The 24,547-nt window shown below is 55.5% G+C and overlaps 1 protein-coding gene across 1 annotated transcript in view; it reads right to left on the bottom strand.

Moving 5' to 3' along the window:
• LOC125438627 (pulmonary surfactant-associated protein D-like) overlaps positions 1 to 23,233 on the bottom strand; it is a 43,656-nt gene extending 20,423 nt beyond the window's left edge. The window contains exons 1-3 of the mRNA XM_048507090.1: positions 23,028 to 23,233; positions 18,765 to 18,978; positions 9,903 to 10,023 (exon numbers count right to left, since the gene is read on the bottom strand). Coding sequence (XP_048363047.1) covers positions 9,903 to 10,023; positions 18,765 to 18,963 — 320 coding nt within the window. The 5' untranslated portion in view covers positions 18,964 to 18,978; positions 23,028 to 23,233. The remainder of the gene's footprint in view (positions 1 to 9,902; positions 10,024 to 18,764; positions 18,979 to 23,027) is intronic.
• Between the last annotated feature and the right edge of the window lie 1,314 nt (positions 23,234 to 24,547).

Below are 24,547 nucleotides of genomic sequence, written 5' to 3'. Positions count from 1 at the left end.
GGCAGACCTGGGCTGGCTGAGAGAGAGCCAGAGAGGGCAACAAAAGAGGCTTCTCTAGGACCTAGCAGCTGGGTCCCATCTCCCAAGCAAGTGACATCTCTTCAGGATGTCATGGAGAATGAGAGTCTGGGTGACGGAGGGTGCCAGTTCCTGAGGTGGGGGAAGATAGTTCCCTTAGATGGGGACCCCTTCCTTTAGCTGGTGGTCAGATATCCTCCTCGCACTGAGGGATACCCCGGGAGCAAGGTGGGGGGCCCTTGTGGAAAGTGGGGTGATTCATCAATAGGAATATAGGAGAGTTGTAGTTTAGGTGAGAGGCGGATGGACTCGCGATGCCAAGTGACTTGGCTCCTGCCTGGTGCCAAGGCAGCGGATGTCACGCCTCTGTCTAGATAGGTTGTTAGACAGTGCTGGGGTGGAGTCAGCAGTTGTGGTCCACATTGGTTACTCCAATGACATTGGGAAATGTAGCTGGGAGGTCTCGTAAAAGCCAAATTGTAGGCTAAGCAGGAAAAAGTGTTAAGCCAAATCCAGGACTCCCAAGGTGGCGCATTCTCCGAAATCGCTACCTGTTCCGACGCCAGAGGGCGAGCCAGGCAAGTGCTTTTGAGATACAGGGTCCTAAATGCGTGGATGAGAAGGTGGTGTGTAAGTAGAGGGTTTCAGATTTGTTTCAGGAACTGGGGAACCTTTTGGAATTAAGGCAGGTTCTGTACATAAAGGGACGTGGAGCTTCAATCTTTTTAATCTCAAAGAGGGGAACTAGGCTTGCTAAGCGCTCAACGTTAAAAAAAAGGTGGCAGAACAGCTTTTAAACTGGATCCTTGGGGAAAAAAGCCGACAGGAGCTGAGGTGTGACTTCTGCTGTCTGAAGAAGGTAGGTGAGTCCATGGGGATGCAGACAGAGAGGGAAAGGTTTTTCTAAATCAACCAAATCCATACAAGCCAAGAGCAGTAGCAAATGGGATAAGTGAAAGTGTCTACAAAAGGCTAGAGGGCAAAAACATATAAATCCTGCAGGTTAGGGACAGAGACAGAGACAAGGGCGTTCCTGCATGCTAATAGTAGAAGCTATCTCCGCCTGGAAACATGGGGGAGCTGGAGTACAGAGCTTTGAAGGAGGATATTGATATACAGGTGGGCATCAAGCAGAGGACATGGTGGAATGAGGGAGAACCAGTGGGATGCTGTTGATCCCGGTGTCTAAGTAGGCTCCCTCTGCTAAGGCTGCGTGAAAGGATAGGACAGGGCCGATTGGGGGTGGGGTGGGTCTCTAGCATCAAAGAGAGGAGCATAGTAATTCACATAAAATAGACAAATGAGGGGAGCTTGATTCCTCTACAGAAGCACTGTGGATACGGTATTCAATACCAGGTGGGGAAGTATAGTTTAACATTAGGAATATATTATCATTCCCCTGGACCAAAGTGTCACAGGAGAGTGATCTCTGAGATGGAAAAAGAAATTAGAGGAGGCCAAATAAAAGCAAAATGTTGTGGTAATGGGCTACTTTAATCTATCCCTACATAAACTGGAAAAATGCAATGTCTAATGGTCAGTAGTAAGGAGAGAACATTCCTGGATATGCTAAATGACTGTGGGGGGGGTGGGGGGGGGGGGGGGTGGGGGGGGGGGGGGGTGGGGGGGGGGGGGGGTGGGGGGGGGGGGGGGTGGGGGGGGGGGGGGGTGGGGGGGGGGGGGGGTGGGGGGGGGGGGGGGTGGGGGGGGGGGGGGGTGGGGGGGGGGGGGGGTGGGGGGGGGGGGGGGTGGGGGGGGGGGGGGGTGGGGGGGGGGGGGGGTGGGGGGGGGGGGGGGTGGGGGGGGGGGGGGGTGGGGGGGGGGGGGGGTGGGGGGGGGGGGGGGTGGGGGGGGGGGGGGGTGGGGGGGGGGGGGGGTGGGGGGGGGGGGGGGTGGGGGGGGGGGGGGGTGGGGGGGGGGGGGGGTGGGGGGGGGGGGGGGTGGGGGGGGGGGGGGGTGGGGGGGGGGGGGGGTGGGGGGGGGGGGGGGTGGGGGGGGGGGGGGGTGGGGGGGGGGGGGGGTGGGGGGGGGGGGGGGTGGGGGGGGGGGGGGGTGGGGGGGGGGGGGGGTGGGGGGGGGGGGGGGTGGGGGGGGGGGGGGGTGGGGGGGGGGGGGGGTGGGGGGGGGGGGGGGTGGGGGGGGGGGGGGGTGGGGGGGGGGGGGGGTGGGGGGGGGGGGGGGTGGGGGGGGGGGGGGGTGGGGGGGGGGGGGGGTGGGGGGGGGGGGGGGTGGGGGGGGGGGGGGGTGGGGGGGGGGGGGGGTGGGGGGGGGGGGGGGTGGGGGGGGGGGGGGGTGGGGGGGGGGGGGGGTGGGGGGGGGGGGGGGTGGGGGGGGGGGGGGGTGGGGGGGGGGGGGGGTGGGGGGGGGGGGGGGTGGGGGGGGGGGGGGGTGGGGGGGGGGGGGGGTGGGGGGGGGGGGGGGTGGGGGGGGGGGGGGGTGGGGGGGGGGGGGGGTGGGGGGGGGGGGGGGTGGGGGGGGGGGGGGGTGGGGGGGGGGGGGGGTGGGGGGGGGGGGGGGTGGGGGGGGGGGGGGGTGGGGGGGGGGGGGGGTGGGGGGGGGGGGGGGTGGGGGGGGGGGGGGGTGGGGGGGGGGGGGGGTGGGGGGGGGGGGGGGTGGGGGGGGGGGGGGGTGGGGGGGGGGGGGGGTGGGGGGGGGGGGGGGTGGGGGGGGGGGGGGGTGGGGGGGGGGGGGGGTGGGGGGGGGGGGGGGTGGGGGGGGGGGGGGGTGGGGGGGGGGGGGGGTGGGGGGGGGGGGGGGTGGGGGGGGGGGGGGGTGGGGGGGGGGGGGGGTGGGGGGGGGGGGGGGTGGGGGGGGGGGGGGGTGGGGGGGGGGGGGGGTGGGGGGGGGGGGGGGTGGGGGGGGGGGGGGGTGGGGGGGGGGGGGGGTGGGGGGGGGGGGGGGTGGGGGGGGGGGGGGGTGGGGGGGGGGGGGGGTGGGGGGGGGGGGGGGTGGGGGGGGGGGGGGGTGGGGGGGGGGGGGGGTGGGGGGGGGGGGGGGTGGGGGGGGGGGGGGGTGGGGGGGGGGGGGGGTGGGGGGGGGGGGGGGTGGGGGGGGGGGGGGGTGGGGGGGGGGGGGGGTGGGGGGGGGGGGGGGTGGGGGGGGGGGGGGGTGGGGGGGGGGGGGGGTGGGGGGGGGGGGGGGTGGGGGGGGGGGGGGGTGGGGGGGGGGGGGGGTGGGGGGGGGGGGGGGTGGGGGGGGGGGGGGGTGGGGGGGGGGGGGGGTGGGGGGGGGGGGGGGTGGGGGGGGGGGGGGGTGGGGGGGGGGGGGGGTGGGGGGGGGGGGGGGTGGGGGGGGGGGGGGGTGGGGGGGGGGGGGGGTGGGGGGGGGGGGGGGTGGGGGGGGGGGGGGGTGGGGGGGGGGGGGGGTGGGGGGGGGGGGGGGTGGGGGGGGGGGGGGGTGGGGGGGGGGGGGGGTGGGGGGGGGGGGGGGTGGGGGGGGGGGGGGGTGGGGGGGGGGGGGGGTGGGGGGGGGGGGGGGTGGGGGGGGGGGGGGGTGGGGGGGGGGGGGGGTGGGGGGGGGGGGGGGTGGGGGGGGGGGGGGGTGGGGGGGGGGGGGGGTGGGGGGGGGGGGGGGTGGGGGGGGGGGGGGGTGGGGGGGGGGGGGGGTGGGGGGGGGGGGGGGTGGGGGGGGGGGGGGGTGGGGGGGGGGGGGGGTGGGGGGGGGGGGGGGTGGGGGGGGGGGGGGGTGGGGGGGGGGGGGGGTGGGGGGGGGGGGGGGTGGGGGGGGGGGGGGGTGGGGGGGGGGGGGGGTGGGGGGGGGGGGGGGTGGGGGGGGGGGGGGGTGGGGGGGGGGGGGGGTGGGGGGGGGGGGGGGTGGGGGGGGGGGGGGGTGGGGGGGGGGGGGGGTGGGGGGGGGGGGGGGTGGGGGGGGGGGGGGGTGGGGGGGGGGGGGGGTGGGGGGGGGGGGGGGTGGGGGGGGGGGGGGGTGGGGGGGGGGGGGGGTGGGGGGGGGGGGGGGTGGGGGGGGGGGGGGGTGGGGGGGGGGGGGGGTGGGGGGGGGGGGGGGTGGGGGGGGGGGGGGGTGGGGGGGGGGGGGGGTGGGGGGGGGGGGGGGTGGGGGGGGGGGGGGGTGGGGGGGGGGGGGGGTGGGGGGGGGGGGGGGTGGGGGGGGGGGGGGGTGGGGGGGGGGGGGGGTGGGGGGGGGGGGGGGTGGGGGGGGGGGGGGGTGGGGGGGGGGGGGGGTGGGGGGGGGGGGGGGTGGGGGGGGGGGGGGGTGGGGGGGGGGGGGGGTGGGGGGGGGGGGGGGTGGGGGGGGGGGGGGGTGGGGGGGGGGGGGGGTGGGGGGGGGGGGGGGTGGGGGGGGGGGGGGGTGGGGGGGGGGGGGGGTGGGGGGGGGGGGGGGTGGGGGGGGGGGGGGGTGGGGGGGGGGGGGGGTGGGGGGGGGGGGGGGTGGGGGGGGGGGGGGGTGGGGGGGGGGGGGGGTGGGGGGGGGGGGGGGTGGGGGGGGGGGGGGGTGGGGGGGGGGGGGGGTGGGGGGGGGGGGGGGTGGGGGGGGGGGGGGGTGGGGGGGGGGGGGGGTGGGGGGGGGGGGGGGTGGGGGGGGGGGGGGGTGGGGGGGGGGGGGGGTGGGGGGGGGGGGGGGTGGGGGGGGGGGGGGGTGGGGGGGGGGGGGGGTGGGGGGGGGGGGGGGTGGGGGGGGGGGGGGGTGGGGGGGGGGGGGGGTGGGGGGGGGGGGGGGTGGGGGGGGGGGGGGGTGGGGGGGGGGGGGGGTGGGGGGGGGGGGGGGTGGGGGGGGGGGGGGGTGGGGGGGGGGGGGGGTGGGGGGGGGGGGGGGTGGGGGGGGGGGGGGGTGGGGGGGGGGGGGGGTGGGGGGGGGGGGGGGTGGGGGGGGGGGGGGGTGGGGGGGGGGGGGGGTGGGGGGGGGGGGGGGTGGGGGGGGGGGGGGGTGGGGGGGGGGGGGGGTGGGGGGGGGGGGGGGTGGGGGGGGGGGGGGGTGGGGGGGGGGGGGGGTGGGGGGGGGGGGGGGTGGGGGGGGGGGGGGGTGGGGGGGGGGGGGGGTGGGGGGGGGGGGGGGTGGGGGGGGGGGGGGGTGGGGGGGGGGGGGGGTGGGGGGGGGGGGGGGTGGGGGGGGGGGGGGGTGGGGGGGGGGGGGGGTGGGGGGGGGGGGGGGTGGGGGGGGGGGGGGGTGGGGGGGGGGGGGGGTGGGGGGGGGGGGGGGTGGGGGGGGGGGGGGGTGGGGGGGGGGGGGGGTGGGGGGGGGGGGGGGTGGGGGGGGGGGGGGGTGGGGGGGGGGGGGGGTGGGGGGGGGGGGGGGTGGGGGGGGGGGGGGGTGGGGGGGGGGGGGGGTGGGGGGGGGGGGGGGTGGGGGGGGGGGGGGGTGGGGGGGGGGGGGGGTGGGGGGGGGGGGGGGTGGGGGGGGGGGGGGGTGGGGGGGGGGGGGGGTGGGGGGGGGGGGGGGTGGGGGGGGGGGGGGGTGGGGGGGGGGGGGGGTGGGGGGGGGGGGGGGTGGGGGGGGGGGGGGGTGGGGGGGGGGGGGGGTGGGGGGGGGGGGGGGTGGGGGGGGGGGGGGGTGGGGGGGGGGGGGGGTGGGGGGGGGGGGGGGTGGGGGGGGGGGGGGGTGGGGGGGGGGGGGGGTGGGGGGGGGGGGGGGTGGGGGGGGGGGGGGGTGGGGGGGGGGGGGGGTGGGGGGGGGGGGGGGTGGGGGGGGGGGGGGGTGGGGGGGGGGGGGGGTGGGGGGGGGGGGGGGTGGGGGGGGGGGGGGGTGGGGGGGGGGGGGGGTGGGGGGGGGGGGGGGTGGGGGGGGGGGGGGGTGGGGGGGGGGGGGGGTGGGGGGGGGGGGGGGTGGGGGGGGGGGGGGGTGGGGGGGGGGGGGGGTGGGGGGGGGGGGGGGTGGGGGGGGGGGGGGGTGGGGGGGGGGGGGGGTGGGGGGGGGGGGGGGTGGGGGGGGGGGGGGGTGGGGGGGGGGGGGGGTGGGGGGGGGGGGGGGTGGGGGGGGGGGGGGGTGGGGGGGGGGGGGGGTGGGGGGGGGGGGGGGTGGGGGGGGGGGGGGGTGGGGGGGGGGGGGGGTGGGGGGGGGGGGGGGTGGGGGGGGGGGGGGGTGGGGGGGGGGGGGGGTGGGGGGGGGGGGGGGTGGGGGGGGGGGGGGGTGGGGGGGGGGGGGGGTGGGGGGGGGGGGGGGTGGGGGGGGGGGGGGGTGGGGGGGGGGGGGGGTGGGGGGGGGGGGGGGTGGGGGGGGGGGGGGGTGGGGGGGGGGGGGGGTGGGGGGGGGGGGGGGTGGGGGGGGGGGGGGGTGGGGGGGGGGGGGGGTGGGGGGGGGGGGGGGTGGGGGGGGGGGGGGGTGGGGGGGGGGGGGGGTGGGGGGGGGGGGGGGGGGGGGGGGGGGGGGGTGGGGGGGGGGGGGGGTGGGGGGGGCGGGGGGGGGGGGGGGGGGGGCGGGGTGGGGAGGGGGGGGGGGGGGGGGGGGGGGGGGGGGGGGGGGCGCGGGGGGGGGGGGGGTTGGGGGTGGGGGTGGGGGTGGGGGGGGGGGGGGGGGGGGGTGAAGGGGGGGGGGGCGGGGGGGGGGTGCGGGGGGGGGGGGGGGAGGTGGGTGTGGGGGGGGGGGGGGGGGGGGGGGGGGGGGGGGGGGGGGGGGGGGGGGTAGAAAATGTTGACAGAGAGAAATTTTTCTCTCTTTCTCACAATACATTGGGGGGGGGGGGGCCCGGGTGGGGGGGGGGGGGGGGGGGGGGGGGGGGGGGGGGGGGGGTTTAAAAGGGGGGGTGGGGGGAGTGTTGGGGGGGGCGGGGGGGGGGGGGGGGGGGCTTTCTCACAATACTAGAACCAGGGGGCATTCATTGAAAATGCTAGGAGGGAAGAATTAGAGACTAATAAAAGGAAACACTTCTTCACATAACGCAGTTGATTGGTGTTTGGAGATATGCCACACAGGAGAATTGGTGATTGCCACTGCTGGATAGCTTTAAAAAGGGCTTGGACAGATTTATGGAGGAGAAGTCAATCTATGGCTACCAATCTTGATCTTCCTTGATCTCAGATTGCAAATGCCTTAACAGACCAGGTGCTCAGGAGCAGCAGGAGCAGCAGGCCATTGCTTTCACATCCTGCATGTGAGCTCCCAAAGGCACCTGGTGGGCCACTGCGAGTAGCAGAATGCTGGACTAGATGGACTCTGGTCTGATCCAGCAGGCTAGTTCTTATGTTCTTATGTTCTTATGAAACTTAAACTTACCTGTCCCCGCCCCTACCCACGCAGAAGGGTATAAAAGTACTGAGCACCTCAACTCCAGTGCTCAATACTAGCCTGTACCTCTCTTGGTCTGGTTGGGTTGAGACATGATATCGTCCTTCTCCTGGATTAAGATGCTGGTCATTTGAATCCTTGCCTTCTACAAGATCTTCTTCAGCTGAATTTAGGTAATGTATAGGACCTGCTTCCCCAACTCCCTGCGCTATTGTCCCACCTATCTACTCCTCCCTTTTTATATCCTAGGAACTGTGTGTATGTGCCTTGACTTCTTACTGTGTGATTGTTTGCAACCAAAATTTATATAAAAATATTTAAATTGCAATTTGGTCTTTTGTGAATTCTTTGCAGATACGTTTCAAGCCATTTCTGGTATACATAGTCTAAAAAGATCCCTACCCAGCCTGCCTCTGCATTGCCAAGCCGAGTTATTTTCCCCATTGCTACTTTAAAATAGTTGTGTGCTGTTACACTCTTAGCAGCTGGTGAAGATTCCTTAGAAATAAGTTCACAACCTGTGAAAGCTGGGTAACACCCTTATCTTTAGGAGTTTCCCCATCTGGCAACCATCCTCCATTGGTAGCTAGCGGGACCTGGCAACCATATTGTAACAGTTCTACTTTTACTGCTAATAATATCAAAGCATTAGGAGTGTATATGGTGCCTTCAAACTGGTATTGTGGTCAAGAGATTGTCTTTAGAATGTTTTATAGTTGAGTCATTTTGAACATTGTTCCTATTTTGACTCTGACTTCTTCTGTGTCCTGTCTGATGCTATCCAAGAGGGTGACACACCCAAGAATACTACACCAGAGTTAATGGCTGCTGCCTGAACAGCACAGGTCGACTGAACTGCTCTACCAGCCGTACTGGCAGCCTCTGAGGTTACTCTAAGCAAGGTCCTTCATCTCCACCCTCGGCTCTCAGCTGCTCAGAAAGGCCATTAGTAATCGTAACATATTGCTGCAATAAGTGCTGCTATATCGGGCGTTGCATTCCTAATGATGATACCCAGAAGGCACCAACGTGAACAGGCTAAGAGCAGCTAAATTAAAATGTGCAAATTAAAATATCACACCTGATCACATTTCATAATCAAAATGAGTTCAAAGCCATTTCTCTCTTCTTATGTCGGGGTTTTTTTTTTTGGTTGATGGAGTCATTTCCGATAAAAAGAAGACATGAAGTACCTCTTGTTAGATATTCATTAAAGACGTGGTAATTATAGCCTTTCAGATTCAGGGAAGTAGCTTCCACTCGCTTCTCATTTGGGAAGAAATTCCGTTGGCATTCAGGGGATATTTGGCATACCTTGATATACTGAAATGCTGCTAAGGCATTAGAAAGCCCAATCCACGCTCAGGGCCGATTGGCTTCTGTACCCCTTTAGTCCACGTGGCATTGCTTTGCAGAGTCCCTTTCCAATTTGTCACAATTCAATTCCCTGCCCTCATCTGACAAATAAATAAGTTGCACCCAGAGCCACAGATGGCAGAACTAGTAATGAGAAGGAGATACAATGGGCATTTGCCACCACAGGGGCCAGCTTCTGAGTTTGGGTGCTGGGGCAGCATAAGAACATAAGAACAAGCCAGCTGGATCAGACCAGAGTCCATCTAGTCCAGCTCTCTGCTACTCACAGTGGCCCACCAGGTGCCTCTGGGAGCTCACACGCAAGATGTGAAAGCAATGGCCTTCTGCGGCTGTTGCTGCTCCTGAGCACCTGGACTGTTAAGGCATTTTCAATCTCAGATCAAAGAGGATCAAGATTGGTAGCCGTAAATTGACTTCTCCTCCATCAATCTGTCCAAGCCCCTTTTAAAGCTATCCAGGTTAGTGGCCATAACCACCTCATGTGGCAGCATATTCGAAACACCAATCACACGTTGTGTGAAGAAGTGTTTCCTTTTATTAGTCCTAATTCTTCCCCCCAGCATTTTCAATGAATGCCCCCTGGTTCTAGTATTGTGAGAAAGAGAGAAAAACTTCTCTCTGTCAACATTTTCTACCCCATGCATAATTTTATAGACTTCAATCATTTCCCCCCTCAGCCGTCTCCTCTCCAAACTAAAGAGTCCCAAACGCTGCAGCCTCTCCTCATAGGGAAGGTGCTCCAATCCCTCAATCATCCTTGTTGCCCTTCTCTGCACTTTTTCTATCTCTTCGATATCCTTTTTGAGATGCGGCGACCAGAACTGGACACAGTTCTGCCAGGACTGCAACTCCCAACATGCACCAGTTCCCACCATTTCCCCAAAAAGTGCGGGAAAGCAAACTGCAAAGCTACATCCCACCGGAGCTTCAGAACCAATGGGAGACCAGGAGCTGGGAGGAGGGGAAAAGTTGATTGGTTGCTGTCTGTTTTTGTAAATAGTTTAAATACTGGAACTGAGGACATGAATCCTCAGTTCCAGCACCCTGTACCTAGGGTGACATAAGTCAATAAAGTTCTTTTTTCAGCTGCTTGCTTTGAGTGTGTTCAGCCTTACACAGGCCAGCAAAGCAAATCCCTTGGTGCTGGCATCTGTGCCACTTTGCCCCAGCACAACCCTTCCCCTGTTTGCATTATGGCTTTGCCCTCTCGTTGGATTGCATCATTGGTTGGTTTTAATTGGGCGCCATGCATTCATGGGCTGAGTATTACAGTGCATTGGCTTGTAAAACTTGGAGGAATTAATAACCAGGTAGTAAATGCAGCCCACTTACCCATGTTACCAAGATCTCCCTTTTCTCCTTGCACCCCTTGGGATCCTTTTTCTCCTGGTAGTCCAGTCGGCCCCGTTTTCCCTGGAGGACCAACTATTCCTCTTGGTCCTGGAATTCCTAAGGTTTGACCAGAGATTAGAAAGGCAGATTATTAAGTTGTGAAGCAAAATGTGCATTTAGAGAAGAACAAATGCAGGTCCATCACAAGGCAATCTTCTCAGAGAGATATAGAATAATTAGTTCTGTAAAATTATTTTTAGTAGTTACTGGACATAATTGGCTTCGGAAGGGGTCATTTGATGCTACATCACTGTTTAATTCTTGAGCTAATATTGCACGAGTACCTCAGGAAAGGTCGTTCTAGACCAGTGATTCTCAACCAGGGTTCCATGGCACCCTGGGGTGCTATGAGCACATCCCAGGGGTACCATGACAATGCTACCACCTGCCCCCCGGAATCAAATGGATTGCGAAGGGGGGGGGCGTTGGAAGCCTCATAAGCTCCCTTTAAACAACATTGAAAAACAGCATTGTTTTATTTGTCTACATTTATCGTGGATTGGGGGGGGGGTAGATTTAAAGGGTGGTCTCCATGCTGAATTTAGGCAAACAAACAACACAGCTGTCAACGCTGCTTTCCCTCCCGTCCCCCTGCTTGCCACTCCCCGCACCTACAGGCCAAAAATGGAAAAAAAAACCTTAAAATGCAAAAAAAAAAATCAAAGGAACCTCAAGGGTACCCTGAGATATGAAGAGCGAGGTCATGGGTACCATAATGTCAAATGGGCTGGGAAACACTGTTCTAGACTCTATACTGCCTTCCTTGACCTGAAGGGGGCATTTGATACAGTTGATAGGAATCGCCTCAGGCAAAAACTTGAAAGACTGGGCATGGAACGAAGACTTCTCATGCTGATAAGGGTTCTGCATTACGATACCTCCTGCCAAGTGAGGTGTACCCAGACCGGGGGGGGGGGGCTATCTCCAAAAATTACAATTACATCTGGAGTGAAACAAGGTTGTATATTGGCTCCGGCTCTTTTCAACATGCTCCTAAATGATTTGGCCCTCACGCGAAAAGCAATTAACTCACACAGCCCTGCAGTAGGAAACAATCGAATCCCTATTTTACTTTACGCTGACGATGCGATGCTGCTCTCTAGAACTAGAGCAGGGCTCAATCGTCTCATAGCGGCGTGTGCCAACTACTGTGCAAAAAATCTATTGACAATAAATACCTCAAAACTAAAATTACGCTTTTTTCCCCAATAAATGTACTTTCCATAGTTGGACACTTCAAGGAGCCAATATCGACCAAGAAAAATTATTCAAATATCTGGGGATTTATCTTCAATCCAAGGCTAACTGGGTGCATCACAGAAATGCTGCTATAAAGAGCAGCTCAATTGCTTTATGCGCGGTCGCCAATTTTTTTTATGCTAAAGCACAGAAACATATCCCACCAGCTTTAAGAATATAGTGAGCCAAAGTACTGCAACATCTTCTGTATGGGTGCAATTGCTAAGACATCTGGTAGTTTTCTACCCTGTGACCAAGGGATTTTTTAAGCCTGCATCTTCTCCAGCTCTTTGTCGCTGACTGTTGGCACCACCATGGGGCTGGGGACGTAGTTGAAAGGCGTCCCCCGAGCAGCTCGGCTCAGGGAACTGTGCCTGCTGGGTGGGAAGTTCCAGAGAGAGCTGGATGACCCATCGTGAGCAAAGGAGATGGGCGCCGGTGTAGCCTTGTTAAGATTGAATATGGATTGGTGCCTGGTGTAAAACAATAGAAAGGGTCCAATCAGTGTTCTTGTACAGAATCATGGGCATTCCCCATTGCGTACCATACACGGTACTATGTTTGGAGACGGGTTAACATTTGTTAACAACAAGGGCATGGCTACTCACTTTTAAATCTTGGTTAAGAGTATACTTCCATAATGAAGAAGAAGAAGAAGAAGAGTTTGGATTTATATCCCCCTTTTCTCTCCTGTAGGAGACTCAAAGGGGCTTACAATCTTCTTGCCCTTCCTCCCTCACAACAAACACCCTGTGAGGTGGGTGGGGCTGAGAGAGCTCCGAGAAGCTGTGACTAGCCCAAGGTCACCCAGCTGGCGTTTGTGGGAGTGCACAGGCTAATCTGAATTCCCCAGATAAGCCTCCACAGCTCAGGCGGCAGAGCGGGGAATCAAACCCAGTTCCTCCAGATTAGAATGCACTTGCTCTTAACCACTACGCCACTGCTGCTCCTTTGTCGCTGAACCCAACAGTCCGTTGTTTAGGGCTCTCCCAGATGTATGCGATTCTGAATGGTGGGTTTAGCCCTAGAGGACTTAGTTATGAGGGAACCAAAATACATATTTTCGACAACTAAAACTAGATTGCTTGATTAAGAACAGCAATATTTAGTTAGACAAGCAAGATCGATATGTTCCCACTTATCCCTTGGCATCAATCTTGTGGCTGGAAAGATGGCTTCATATTTACTACTGATTGATGAGCCCAGGCAACATTGGGTTCTTACAAGAGCCAGTTGTAATGTTTTTCCCCCTGCGCTTATCCAAGGGCGATTCAGGAATTTGTCCCTTTCAGACAGGGAATGTCCATAATTGTTCATCCCTGGTTGAAACACTGGAACATATCTTATGTTCCTGTTTGAATTATAACCTCTTGAGAGAAGCTCTGTTATCACGAATTATGTGTAACATCTCTCCCAAAGCTTGTATAATAAAACTACTAAATAGTAATGATGATGAGATTTTAGGGAATACAGCACAATATCTCTTGCAGGTGCTCTCAACCAGAGAATTTTAATATGCTTTTGTCAAATGTGACATTGTTCTGCCAATTGTTTCGATATTTATGCCTAATAAAGGTTGAACTTGGACTTAGTTACTGGACATAAAATAGATGTAACCATACACCATCTTGAGTTTGAAGGTACGAAAGCTGGAGAGACAATCTATTGACAAGCCATTTTTCATTCTAACCATAGGCCTTTATTTGTATTGATGCTGAATTATCTGTGGGCTCATAAGAACATAAGAACATAAGAACAAGCCAGCTGGATCAGACCAGAGTCCATGTAGTCCAGCTCTCTGCTACTCGCAGTGGCCCACCAGGTGCCATTGGGAGCTCACATGCAGGATGTGAAAGCAATGGCCTTCTGCGGCTGTTGCTCCCGAGCACCTGGACTGTTAAAGCATTTGCAATCTCAGATCAAAGAGGATCAAGATTGGTAGCCGTAAATTGACTTCTCCTCCATCAATCTGTCCAAGCCCCTTTTAAAGCTATCCAGGTTAGTGGCCATCACCACCTCCTGTGGCAGCATATTCCGAACACCAATCACACATTGTGTGAAGAAGTGTTTCCTTTTATTAGTCCTAATTCTTCCCCCCAGCATTTTCAATGGATGCCCCCTGGTTCTAGTATTGTGAGAAAGAGAGAAAAATTTCTCTCTGTCAACATTTTCTACCCCATGCATAATTTTATAGACTTCAATCATATCCCCCCTCAGACGTCTCCTCTCCAAACTAAAGAGTCCCAACGCTGCAGCCTCTCCTCATAAGGAAGGTGTTCCAGTCCCTCAATCATCCTCATTGCCCTTCTCTGCACTTTTTCTATCTCTTCAATATCCTTTTTGAGATGTGGCAACCATACATCTGGTAGGCCGTACTGTTCCCTCGCCCCCTTTACTTTGCTTTTTTTTCATCTATGTCCTGTCTGCTCAAAACCGTATTTGCCTGTTAATATGCTCTGAAATCCAGGCTCTCAAAGGTTCCCTCAGCTTCCCCTTAGGAAGTCAATTGTGTAAAATCAATCTATAACATCAGAGCAACTGAATCGATAGCAGTCAAAGGCACTGTGACCCTCTTCAGACCAGCATGTCGAGCAGCATAATTCAAATCACGAGGCAGCCAGTTTTTACATTTCTTCAAGCCAAACTGGAATTAGCTGTTCTCCTTGATTCTGGACTCTTCCACATTTCCTCTCAAGCTTCTATTGCTAATCCCCTGAAACTTCAGATTAGACTCTGAGACTTGGCAACTGTTTGTGCTGTTTATAAAGTAGGATTATCAACTCTTATGTCATCAGCAAAGGAAGTCAGAGGGTCCAAATTCTCCACCCTGCCAGGATTGCACGGGTGTACTACAACCCGGCCACATCACGGCTAATGGGGGGGGGGGGCTGTGAAATTCGGCAGCAATTGCGCCATGCCCAATGAGGAAGCCGAAGCCACAGAGGAGGTCCCGCCATCCTGCTATTGAGCCCCCAACCCTTGGGACCCGGACCTTTGCACAGTGGGGGAAGGGTCCACCGTTGGCCGGATTACCAGCCCCGCCATGTACTGCCTCATCCGGGGCCTGGATACCCCCCCAGACTGAATGCTCAGGGTGTCACTCCCTGTTTCCCCCCTCGCTAAAGACCGCACCGTTCAGGTGACCAAACACCCGTCGGTGCGTTTCTTCGGTGCCATATGCTGACCCAGCCACCTCCAACCGAAGAGGAAGGGAGGGAAGCAATGCGCTATCCTAGCACTCTTCAAGCCCTAAGGATCCCAAAACAGCAAGCTCTGGCTCAGTTTGCTCCAGGTGTCGAAGAAGGCCAGAGCGTGCTGCCTAATATATGGGGATTGTGCTCCACCCCCTGCGCTCGTGCGTCACACGCGATCAGGCCAGGTATGGCTCGGCCGCCCAGCCAGCCCAGGGCACACGTGCTCACCCCTCTGGAGCTCACCAAGTGCCCTGCCCCCCGTTGCAATTATGGCCCCGTTGATTCTAGTGCCGTTAGGAATCATTTTAATGCCACATTGTTAGTTTACAGCGGTGATAAATAGTGGCATACAAGTTAGGGATTTAACACTGAGAAACAAAATAAATAATTCTTATTAACCTTGGGTTCGCCATATACTTCTACAATTCTGCCACATTCTTGCTGTGTTGTATTGCATTGAGTTGATGCTGCTATTTTTACGAATTTTGTAAATTGTTTTTAGCTTGATTTAATTTATTTTATTTGGTGTACTGTTGTTTTGGCCGATTGTATGTAAAACTGTGTATTACATACAATCTGGCCTAGTGTACACCGCCCAGAGCCCTTCGGGGGTGGGCGGTTTAGAAATTTAATATATAAATATAAATAATTAAACCCTGACTTGGGTTGGGAGGGCGTTTCATTTTTGATCGTTGGAACTTTCAGATTTTTTTTTTAAAAAAGGATTGAATTGTGGATAGAGCATTCAGTTACTGTACTGAAGTCATGTCTCATGAAAGCAATCCAAAGCCCTGAACAAAGACTAGAAAATTACCTCAAAGATCAATAGGAAAACTCTGATTTGAAGGAGAAAGCACAATAAGCTATTGGAAAAGACTGAAATATCAAAGGCCACAAAATATATAACAGAAATCAATAGATGTGTACTTTATTGGATATCCTGTTACTCAAAGAGAAGATTGTGTTCTTTCGTATCAGCAAAAATGCTGATTGGTTTTCCCAGAATAAAATCAAAAGCATGAATAAGAACATAAGAACATAAGAACTAGCCTGCTGGATCAGACCAGAGTCCATCTAGTCCAGCTCTCTGCTACTCGCAGTGGCCCACCAGGTGCCTTTGGGAGCTCACATGCAGGAGGTGAAAGCAATGGCCTTCATGCCGCTGCTCCTAACCACTGTTTTTTGGTGTCTGCTAAGGCATACGCAATCGGAGATCAAGGAGGATCAAGATTGGTAGCCATAGATCGACTTCTCCTCCATAAATCTGTCCAAGCCCCTTTTAAAGCTATCCAGGTTAGTGGCCATCACCACCTCCTGTGGCAGCATATTCCAAACACCAATCACACGTTGTGTGAAGAAGTGTTTCCTTTTATTAGTCCTAATTCTTCCCCCCTTCCAATTACCAGAATAAGACCCCTTCCTCATTGTAGTTTGCCAATTTGCATGGCCATTACTCCAAATGGATCTGGTGATGCCAGAATTCGACTTTCCTCAGGTTGAAAGGGACAACTAGTGAGGAGGGGAAAGTAGTGGAAACCTTCACATCTTTGACAAGTGGATCATCATATCCAATTCATAGATATTCTTCCCTTTACTTTTATGTCTTGCACCCCTATCGGTGTCGTCCACCAGCAGGTCATGATTTTTGTTCACTTGGCATAACCCCCACAAATGGTTATTGGCCCTCCTCCCTGGTTCTTGTGTTGTTTACAGCAGATCATTAAACAGACAGTCTGTAAGCACTTAGAAGGGAATGCTATGATCACTAAAAGTCAATGCGGGTTTTTCAAATGCAAATAATTCCAGATGAATCTTATCTCTTGTTTTGAGGTTGGTAGATGAAAGCATTGCTGGGTGTAGCATACCTTGATTTCAACAAGGCCTTGCACATCCCCCATATATTTCTTGCAAAAAACCCTAGTAAAATGTGAGGTGGACAGTGCTATTGCTAGGTGGTTTTGTAATTGGCTGACCAAGGATATTGAAGAAGAAGAAGAAGAAGAAGAAGAAGAAGAAGAAGAAGAAGAAGAAGAAGAAGAAGAAGAAGAAGAAGAAGAAGAAGAAGAAGAAGAAGAAGAAGAAGAAGAAGAAGAAGAAGAAGAGTTTGGATTTATATCCCCCCTTTCTCTCCTGTAGGAGACTCAAAGGGGCTTACAATCTCCTTTCCGGTCCCCCCTCACAACAAACACCCTGTGGGGCTGAGAGAGCTCCAAGAAGCTGTGGCTAGCCCAAGATCACCCAGCTGGCGTGTGTGGGAGTGTACAGGCTAATCTGAATTCCCCAGATAAGCCTCCACAGCTCAGGCCGAAGAGCTGGGAATCAAACCCAGTTCCTCCAGATTAGATACACAAGCTCTTAACCTCCTACGCCACTGCTGTGTGTGTCCAGAGGAGGGCAACCAAAATGATAAAAGGTCTGGAATCCATACCCTACGACCGTGGTGGCGAACCTTTGGCACTCCAGATGTTATGGACTACAATTCCCATCAACCCCTTGCAGCATGGCCAATTGGGAGCTGGGTATGTTTAATCTGAAGAAAAAAAGACATGCCTGATTGAATTGTCTTATTTTACATATTCCGTAATTTGCCTTGAGTTTCAGTGAGAAAGGGAGGCTATAAATGAAGTAAATCAAAGAAGAAGAAGAAGAAGAGTTTGGATTTATATCCCCCCTTTCTCTCCTGCAGGAGACTCAAAGGGGCTGACAATCTCCTTGCCCTTCCCCCCTCACAACAAACACCCTGTGAGGTGGGTGGGGCTGAGAGAGCTCCGAGAAGCTGTGACTAGCCCCAGGTCACCCAGCGGGCGTGTGTGGGAGTGCCCAGGCTAATCTGAATTCCCCAGATAAGCCTCCACAGCTCAGGCGGCAGAGCTGGGAATCAAACCCGGTTCCTCCAGATTAGATACACGAGCTCTTAACCTCCTACGCCACTGCTGCTCCTGGTAATAAGTTGGTAATGAAGATCATTCATTCAGAGGGTCACCGTGAGTCAGACAGAACTTGACAACAGTTAATACACCATGGATGACTACTTCAAGAATGTTGATTGAGAGGGACATTCAAATGTACATCGTGGTATGTATATACCATGCAAACATTTTCAGTGCAGATAGATGGCATTGTTGCTCATGTTTCGATTTGCACATCCGAAGTTCCCAAACTGGTAAATGATAAATTCCCATAAAGCCACTCGTGTACAACTCCTTTTGTGACTGGGGTGAATGTCTCCAACCTATATTCCCTTTAGTATCCGGTTACTATCACCCTGAACCATATTCAGAATGTATACATCATTCAAAACCCAAAGCTGCATGCAAATTTAACAATCCCTGAGATTCTGATGCCAGAACCATTAGTTAAGGATTCTGTTCTGTTCAGTTAAGTGTTCAGTTCTGGTCGCCAAACCTCAAAAAGGATATCGAAGAGATAGAAAAAGTGCAGAAAAGGGCAGCGAGGATGATTGAAGGATTGGAGCACCTTCCTTATGAGGAGAGGCTGCAGCGTTTGGGACTCTTTAGTTTGGAGAGGAGACGTCTGAGGGGGGATATGATCAAAGTCTATAAAATTAGGCATGGGGTAGAAAATGTTGACAGAGAGAAGTTTTTCTCTGTCTCACAATACTAGAACCAGGGGGCATACATTGAAAATGCTGGGGGGAAGAATTAGGACTCATAAAAGGAAACACTTCTTCATGCAACGGGTGATTGGTGTTTGGAATATGCTGCCACGGGAGGTGGTGACGGCCACTAACCTGGATAGCTTTAAAAAGGGCTTGGACAGATTTATGGAGGAGAAGTCGATCTATGGCTACCAATCTTGATCCTCCTTGATCTGAGATTGCAAATGCCTTAACAGTCCAGGTGCTCAGGAGCAGCAGCAGCAGCAGAAGGCCATTGCTTTCACATCCTGCATGTGAGCTCCCAAAGGCACCTGGTGGGCCACTGCGAGTAGCAGAGTGTTGGACTAGATCAGGGGTAGGGAACCTGCGGCTCTCCAGATGTTCAGGAACTACAATTCCCATCAGCCTCTGTCAGCATGGCCAATTGGCCATGCTGGTAGGGGCTGATGGGAATTGTAGTTCCTGAACATCTGGAGAGCCGCAGGTTCCCTACCCCTGGACTAGATAGACTCTGGTCTGATCCAGCAGGCTAGTTGTTATGTTCTTATGTTGTTAAGGATGATTGTTAGACATACTGTAGAGCAGTTAACAATGTGACTGAAAATCCTCATGATAAAAATTATCACACAATTCATGTCAAATTATTTTAGCTGTATTGTTTGTGCTATTGGGTGCCTCCTTTCGTATGTCAACAGAAAGCTGGCCTCCATTAGTTTCAGTCTTTAGACAGTCAACTTTTTCCATACCTTGAGCTCCCATGTCCCCTTTTGGGCCTTGGATCCCCTCTCTGCCATCTCTCCCTGGCAACCCTTTCTCGGCAGGTCCACATATAACCAGGGAACAGGCATTCCGATCCAAGTTTTGCATCACTTGATGGGGGGGCATGGGATCTGTCGCGGATGCCGCTTGCGAAACAAAAGTACAAAAAGTCAGAAGCACCAGCATCGTCGAAAGGTTTTCCTGGAGGAAAATTCAAGAATTAAAAAAAGAGTTCACCCAAGGTAAATGTGTCGATTACATTGCATAGGGTTTTTTTTTTTGCAAAGGATATTGTAAAGGATTCTGATGACTCAATGTATTGTCGAAGGCTTTCACGGCCGGAATCACTGGGGTGCTGTGTGGTTTCCGGGCTGTTTCACCGATTGACCTTACTATCTTCATTGTTACTCCCAGGCTACAGACTTCTTTGTGACTCACATACCAGGCTACTCTATTCAGAGGGCCTCACCTTTTGACCTCACGGTATATATACTCCACTTGCTTTCCATTCCTACCATCAGATCCTCTGAAGATGCCAGCCACAGAGGCAGGCGAAACGTTAGGAGAGAATGCTGCTAGAACACGGCCATACAGCCCGGAAACCACACAGCACCCCATTCTGATGACTATTAGTGGGAGATCTGCAAGGACTTGCAAGGGACATTTCTTTTCCTTTGTTCCCCCTGTTTCCTCTTTTTCCTTCCTGAAAACTGTCATAATTGCTCCCCTTTGCCTGTTTTCCTCTCTCTTGCCCACCCACCAGCCAGCATCTTTACCTGCCCCCTGCTTTCAGCTTTTCCTCCTTTCTTTTTGGTAGATTCAGCCTGGGAAAAGTCTGACTGAATTGCACAGTGCTGCCAGTACTCCAGTCCAGTTAAAAAGTCACCACTGGGCCCAGTTGTATAGTGACTGTCAGCAGACCAGGTCAGCCGGAGTTATTTCTACTCCCAGTTCCACTTTGTGGATCTTTTATCTTTATCTTTATTAACCTTTAATAGGCATAAATAGATCAGGATTTACACAGACACATTCTGCAGTCTCAAATATAGTTCAGTAGCAAGGAAATAGTCCACATAACTTGACGGTTGACTTCGAGGGCTTCAAATCACTTCAGATTTTTTTTTTTAAGGAAATAACCAGAGCAATAATGAATATCTCTACACATCGATATAAAAATACAATCTAATATAAAATTACAATAAAAATAGATCTGTTTAGCAAGTTAAAAGCAAAATAATACAGCAATAGGTATCCTACCATGCCGAATATTAGACAGGTTAGGGAAGATACCTATCTTTTATAAAAAGATCTACATTTGTTTTGTATATCATATTTGATATTTAAAATTTGATTCTGTGCAAAATAATAATGAACCAATTTGGTTTAGTGTACTGGTATAATATATATAGATATATATTTTTTTAAATACAGTTAAAAGTAGTAAAATGGGAATAAATTAGCACTTTAAAATGGTTGTCAGGTATAGAGCTACCATACGTGTTGTATGAGCATTGTAGTCTCCAAGAAGAAAACGTATGGCAACAGTAGGATTAGAAATTTTCCTTGCCACTAATAAAGGATGGCACTTTGTGGATCTACTGATCATATCCTCTACAGCATGGTTCGGAACTTGATATAGGATATTGGTATTGGCTTACCATTAGGGAGATAGAATTATTTTTTTGTAGATAAGCAGATGATCGTACACTCCTCCCTCATTGTTCTTTTATAAACTTCTTTTTTTATTTCAGAAATTTCCTGACGTGCATACAATAACTAAAGTCGTTTCCCCACTTACCTGGGTGAGTGGATGCTGCGCGCTACTCCCAGTGCGTGTCATTTCTGACGCGTGCCCGGGCTTCCCCACGAGTGCGGGGTCATCAAAAGGCGCCGTTTCAAAAGGCCAGGAATGTCGCGCGCTGAGGGGGCGCAACAGCGTCGGGGCGGCTGCATTGTCGCCGCCCCTGTAATGGGGAGTGCCAGGGGACCCCGCGCTACTTGGGGAGAGTAGCACGGGGTAGAAGGTAAGTGGGGAAACACCCTGAAACGCCTTCACGCAGCTAACATTAGCTACTCGGACCAAGTGGCGCGAGGGTCCCGGAGCACTCCCCACTACAGAGGCGGCAACAACGGCAGCCAGCAACGACGCTGCCACTGTCGTGCCCCCTCAGCGCGTGTCATTCCTGGCGCTGGAGAAAACAGCGCCTTTTGATAACCCCGCGTGGGGAAGCCAGGGCACGCGCCAGAAATGACGCGCGCAGTAAGTAGCGCGCAGCGTGGTAGAGGGAAAAGTGGGGAAAGGCCCTAAGTCAAAATAGCTTGCATCTATTGCACATTCTGAGTATTCAAAGTACCTCTCTCAATCCCATTGATTTCTGGCATTTATATCTTGACCCTTGTATTTCACAGAATTCCATGTCTTACACAGGAGTCCCAGAAGATCACCCATTCAGCATTGACCAGTTCCAGATGTGTTTGACTTAAGCAAGTGCGCTGGACACTATGCCCACTATTCATGATTGAGAATCAGAACCAGCTTCTATTTTAAAGAAGAAGACAGGCTAGGCCGTAGGTGTCCAACTCTGGCACTTCAGATGTTCAAGGACTACAATGCCCATGAGCCCCTGCTGGCATGGCCATGCCAGCAGGGGCTGATGGGAATTGTAGTCCATGAACATATGAAGCGCCAGAGTTGGACACCTCTGGCCGCTAGGCTAATCTCATCAGATCTTGGAAACAAAGCATGGTTGACCTTGGTAAGTACTTGGATGGTTCTTGTTTTCCCAGAAGTCCAGGGCTGCTGTGCAGAAAACAGCAACGGCAAACCACCTGTCTTTGTCCCTTGCCTTGAAAACTCCTCAGGATTGACATGTCTGCAACTTGACGGCACTTCACACACACACATACACACTCAGAGGTGGGATCCAGCAGGTTCTCACAGGTTCCCGAGAGTAGGTTACTAATTATTTCTGTGTGCCGAGAGGGGGTTACTAATTGGTGATTTTGAAACGTGATTTTTGCCTTAGTTACGCCCCTCCTCCGCTTCTCAGCAGTAGCGCGCAGAACTTGAAGCAGTCTAGCAGGAGGTGCACCGGCGTATGTGGCAGCCTGCGTCTGCGTGCATTCGTTTCCCGCCCAAGGACCGGCGCAGCTGCATCCTTGCCACAGCCCCGCCCAGGAATGCCCTGCCCACGGAATGCCCGACCACGCCCCCGTCGTGCCCCACCCAGCCCCATTGACGCTACGCCTCAGTTTGAATCCCACCACCATGGGAACCTGTTACTAAAATTTTTGGATCCCACCACTGTACACACTGCTCATCTCTAAAAACACAGCAGACACACGGTGGGAAGCCATGGGCAATTTATGGTTGGTGCTTGGAAATGTGTGACTCCTCTGCATTTTTTAAAATGTTTACCAAGGCAGACACTGATAAACTGCAAGTGTGGTCAGTCTGTCACTTCAAGATGAAATAGCTTCAAGACAGCGCAGACCAATCCTCGGGATAATCTTTCAAGAAAGAACTGGACTTAGGAATGCTTGCATTGTATGCAGTGGTCTAATAGTTGGAATTTTCTCTCTTTTCTCCCCACATTTAATATTTTATGTGCTTTTCAATGAGTGGAAATCCTCTGACCGATTCACATTCTATCAAAGTCCTGATGCTGGATAAAGAGACAGTCCCGGAAGAATACGAAGCCGAAAGTGAAATCAAATATAAGGAGGGAATTTTGGCCCATTTCACTTTTCTCCCCCTTCAATGACAAACGATGCTTGCCGAAATTCCTTCTTCTGTATAAATATTAAAGGAACAGGAATCTCATCTTCTCATGCAGCAGTTTATCCTAATGAAATGTTCCGAAGGCCCATTTACAAACTGCATTTAAACCAAGCCATTAAACAAATAGATGAAGATGCTAGCAAATGATATTGATGCTGGACTCATAATCAACTATAGATTAAAGCCGGTAGTAATTATTAGATCAGCACAGAGAGATGTGCAAATCAGATACAACAATGCAGAATATAAGAGATGGCTTATCAGCGAAGCTTGAATTAAGGAGGAAGATCTAACTCCGGGTGATATTAATCAAATCCATTGAGCGCAGTGCAGTCTTACCAGTCCTTAGAAGTAACTCGCAACAGTCTTCAATTTCCCATTAATACAGTTCAATGACATTTCATTTATAAATCTCTGTGCAAGAGCCATCATTAAGGAGCAAATTATAAAAAAAACACCTATCACTTACTTTTCAATTTCTGATGCTCTCTGATGGTCTGAATGAAAAATAATCTATTAGGAGTGCAGCCTCTCTTTTATAGTGTATGGATTAAGTAACATGGGCTCTTGTTTCTCAGTCATATGACTTTACAGGAAACTCATAGAAGGTTCTTCAAAGCTGATGCCTCCTTTTCATCTTGCAGAGTTGATAAGAAGCACAAGGCGCAAAGAAAGGGATCCCCCAAGGCCTGCAAAATGTGGGCAATGTAGAACTGGATTTCTTCGAGAAGAAGGGGTGGATTTCCAGATAGGCGGAGCTTTTTGGGCTGGAGAGAATATTTAGTGAGATTGAAATCAGGCAAACACAATGGGAGGTGTGACTCAAGGTCTCTCCCAACATTTTTATTAATTAACTAGTTGTACCTGGCCACGCGTTGCTGTGGCTCATCTGGTGAAATGCCATCTGGTGCATGCCACACCTAACTCCCTCCCATTCCTTTGCATGCCACCACTCCCCCTCCCTCCCTCCCTCCCCACCCCCTCCTTCCCTTCACGAGGGGCCATGCCCCCTTCCCCCTCCCTCCTCTCCTGTGCATGCCCCTGTAAGGAATTCCATAGAAGCAGAAATAAAAGGCTTTTTGGGTGTAAAAGACCGTTTATTCAGACATCCTAGAAAGCTCACGTACACGCCGTGGCAGGAATAATATCTCCCGCCAGAAGCACAGGTTATAACTCTGTCCATCCCATCCCCCTCCCGGTTTCCCATGGGAACGTAGGTCTCATCTCCCTCGCAGAGATAAGGTCTCCGCCGCAGAAGCTGGCCCATCGCCCGGGTTGTGGAATGTAGTCAAGGCCAGGCGGCTGACCCGCTCATCAACACCACTGAATCCTTTACACCCCCCCTTCGCCTCTCCTCCCTCCACTAGGGTGGATGGGCCATGTCCAGATGCCGGGCCCTCTCCCTCTCCTCCCTTGCATGCCACCCCTCCCTCCCTCCCCTTCCCTTGCATGCCACCCCTTTGAGGGTCCATTTACCAACAGCATGTGATGTCCAGATGACGGGCCCTCTCCCTCTCCTCCCTTGCATGTCACCCCTCCCTCCTTCCCCTCCCTCACTCCCCTTCCCTTGCATACCACCCCTTTGAGGGTCCATAACTTGAGAGTCCATAACTTCCCTTGCGTGCCACCTCTCTGAGGGTCCATTTACCATCAGCATGTGAAGGAAGAAGCATGCATCCTGATTGGCTGATGCAATGTTGTGTCAAAATTCAAAAGGAACACATAAAAACAAGCGTGGAGTCGAATGGAATGTTGTGTCCAAATTTCAGAGCGATCGGTGAAGGACTTTTGGAGATTTGGGATTTGGAAAAAACGAACAAACGAACACTTACATTTTTATTAATATAGATTTACTTACATCGTTTATGGTTACCTTTCTCACTTGGACACGGATTACACAGGGTGAGTCAATACAATCAACCGGATCGGGCACTGAATAAACCACACAGTAGAATTGAGGTTGAGGAAACAACCCAAAACCTAAAAACA

The sequence above is a fragment of the Sphaerodactylus townsendi genome, linkage group LG08 (genome assembly GCF_021028975.2).
Source record: "Sphaerodactylus townsendi isolate TG3544 linkage group LG08, MPM_Stown_v2.3, whole genome shotgun sequence".
Classification (NCBI taxonomy): Eukaryota; Metazoa; Chordata; class Lepidosauria; order Squamata; family Sphaerodactylidae; genus Sphaerodactylus; species Sphaerodactylus townsendi.
This window is presented reverse-complemented; position numbering and strand designations above follow the sequence as displayed.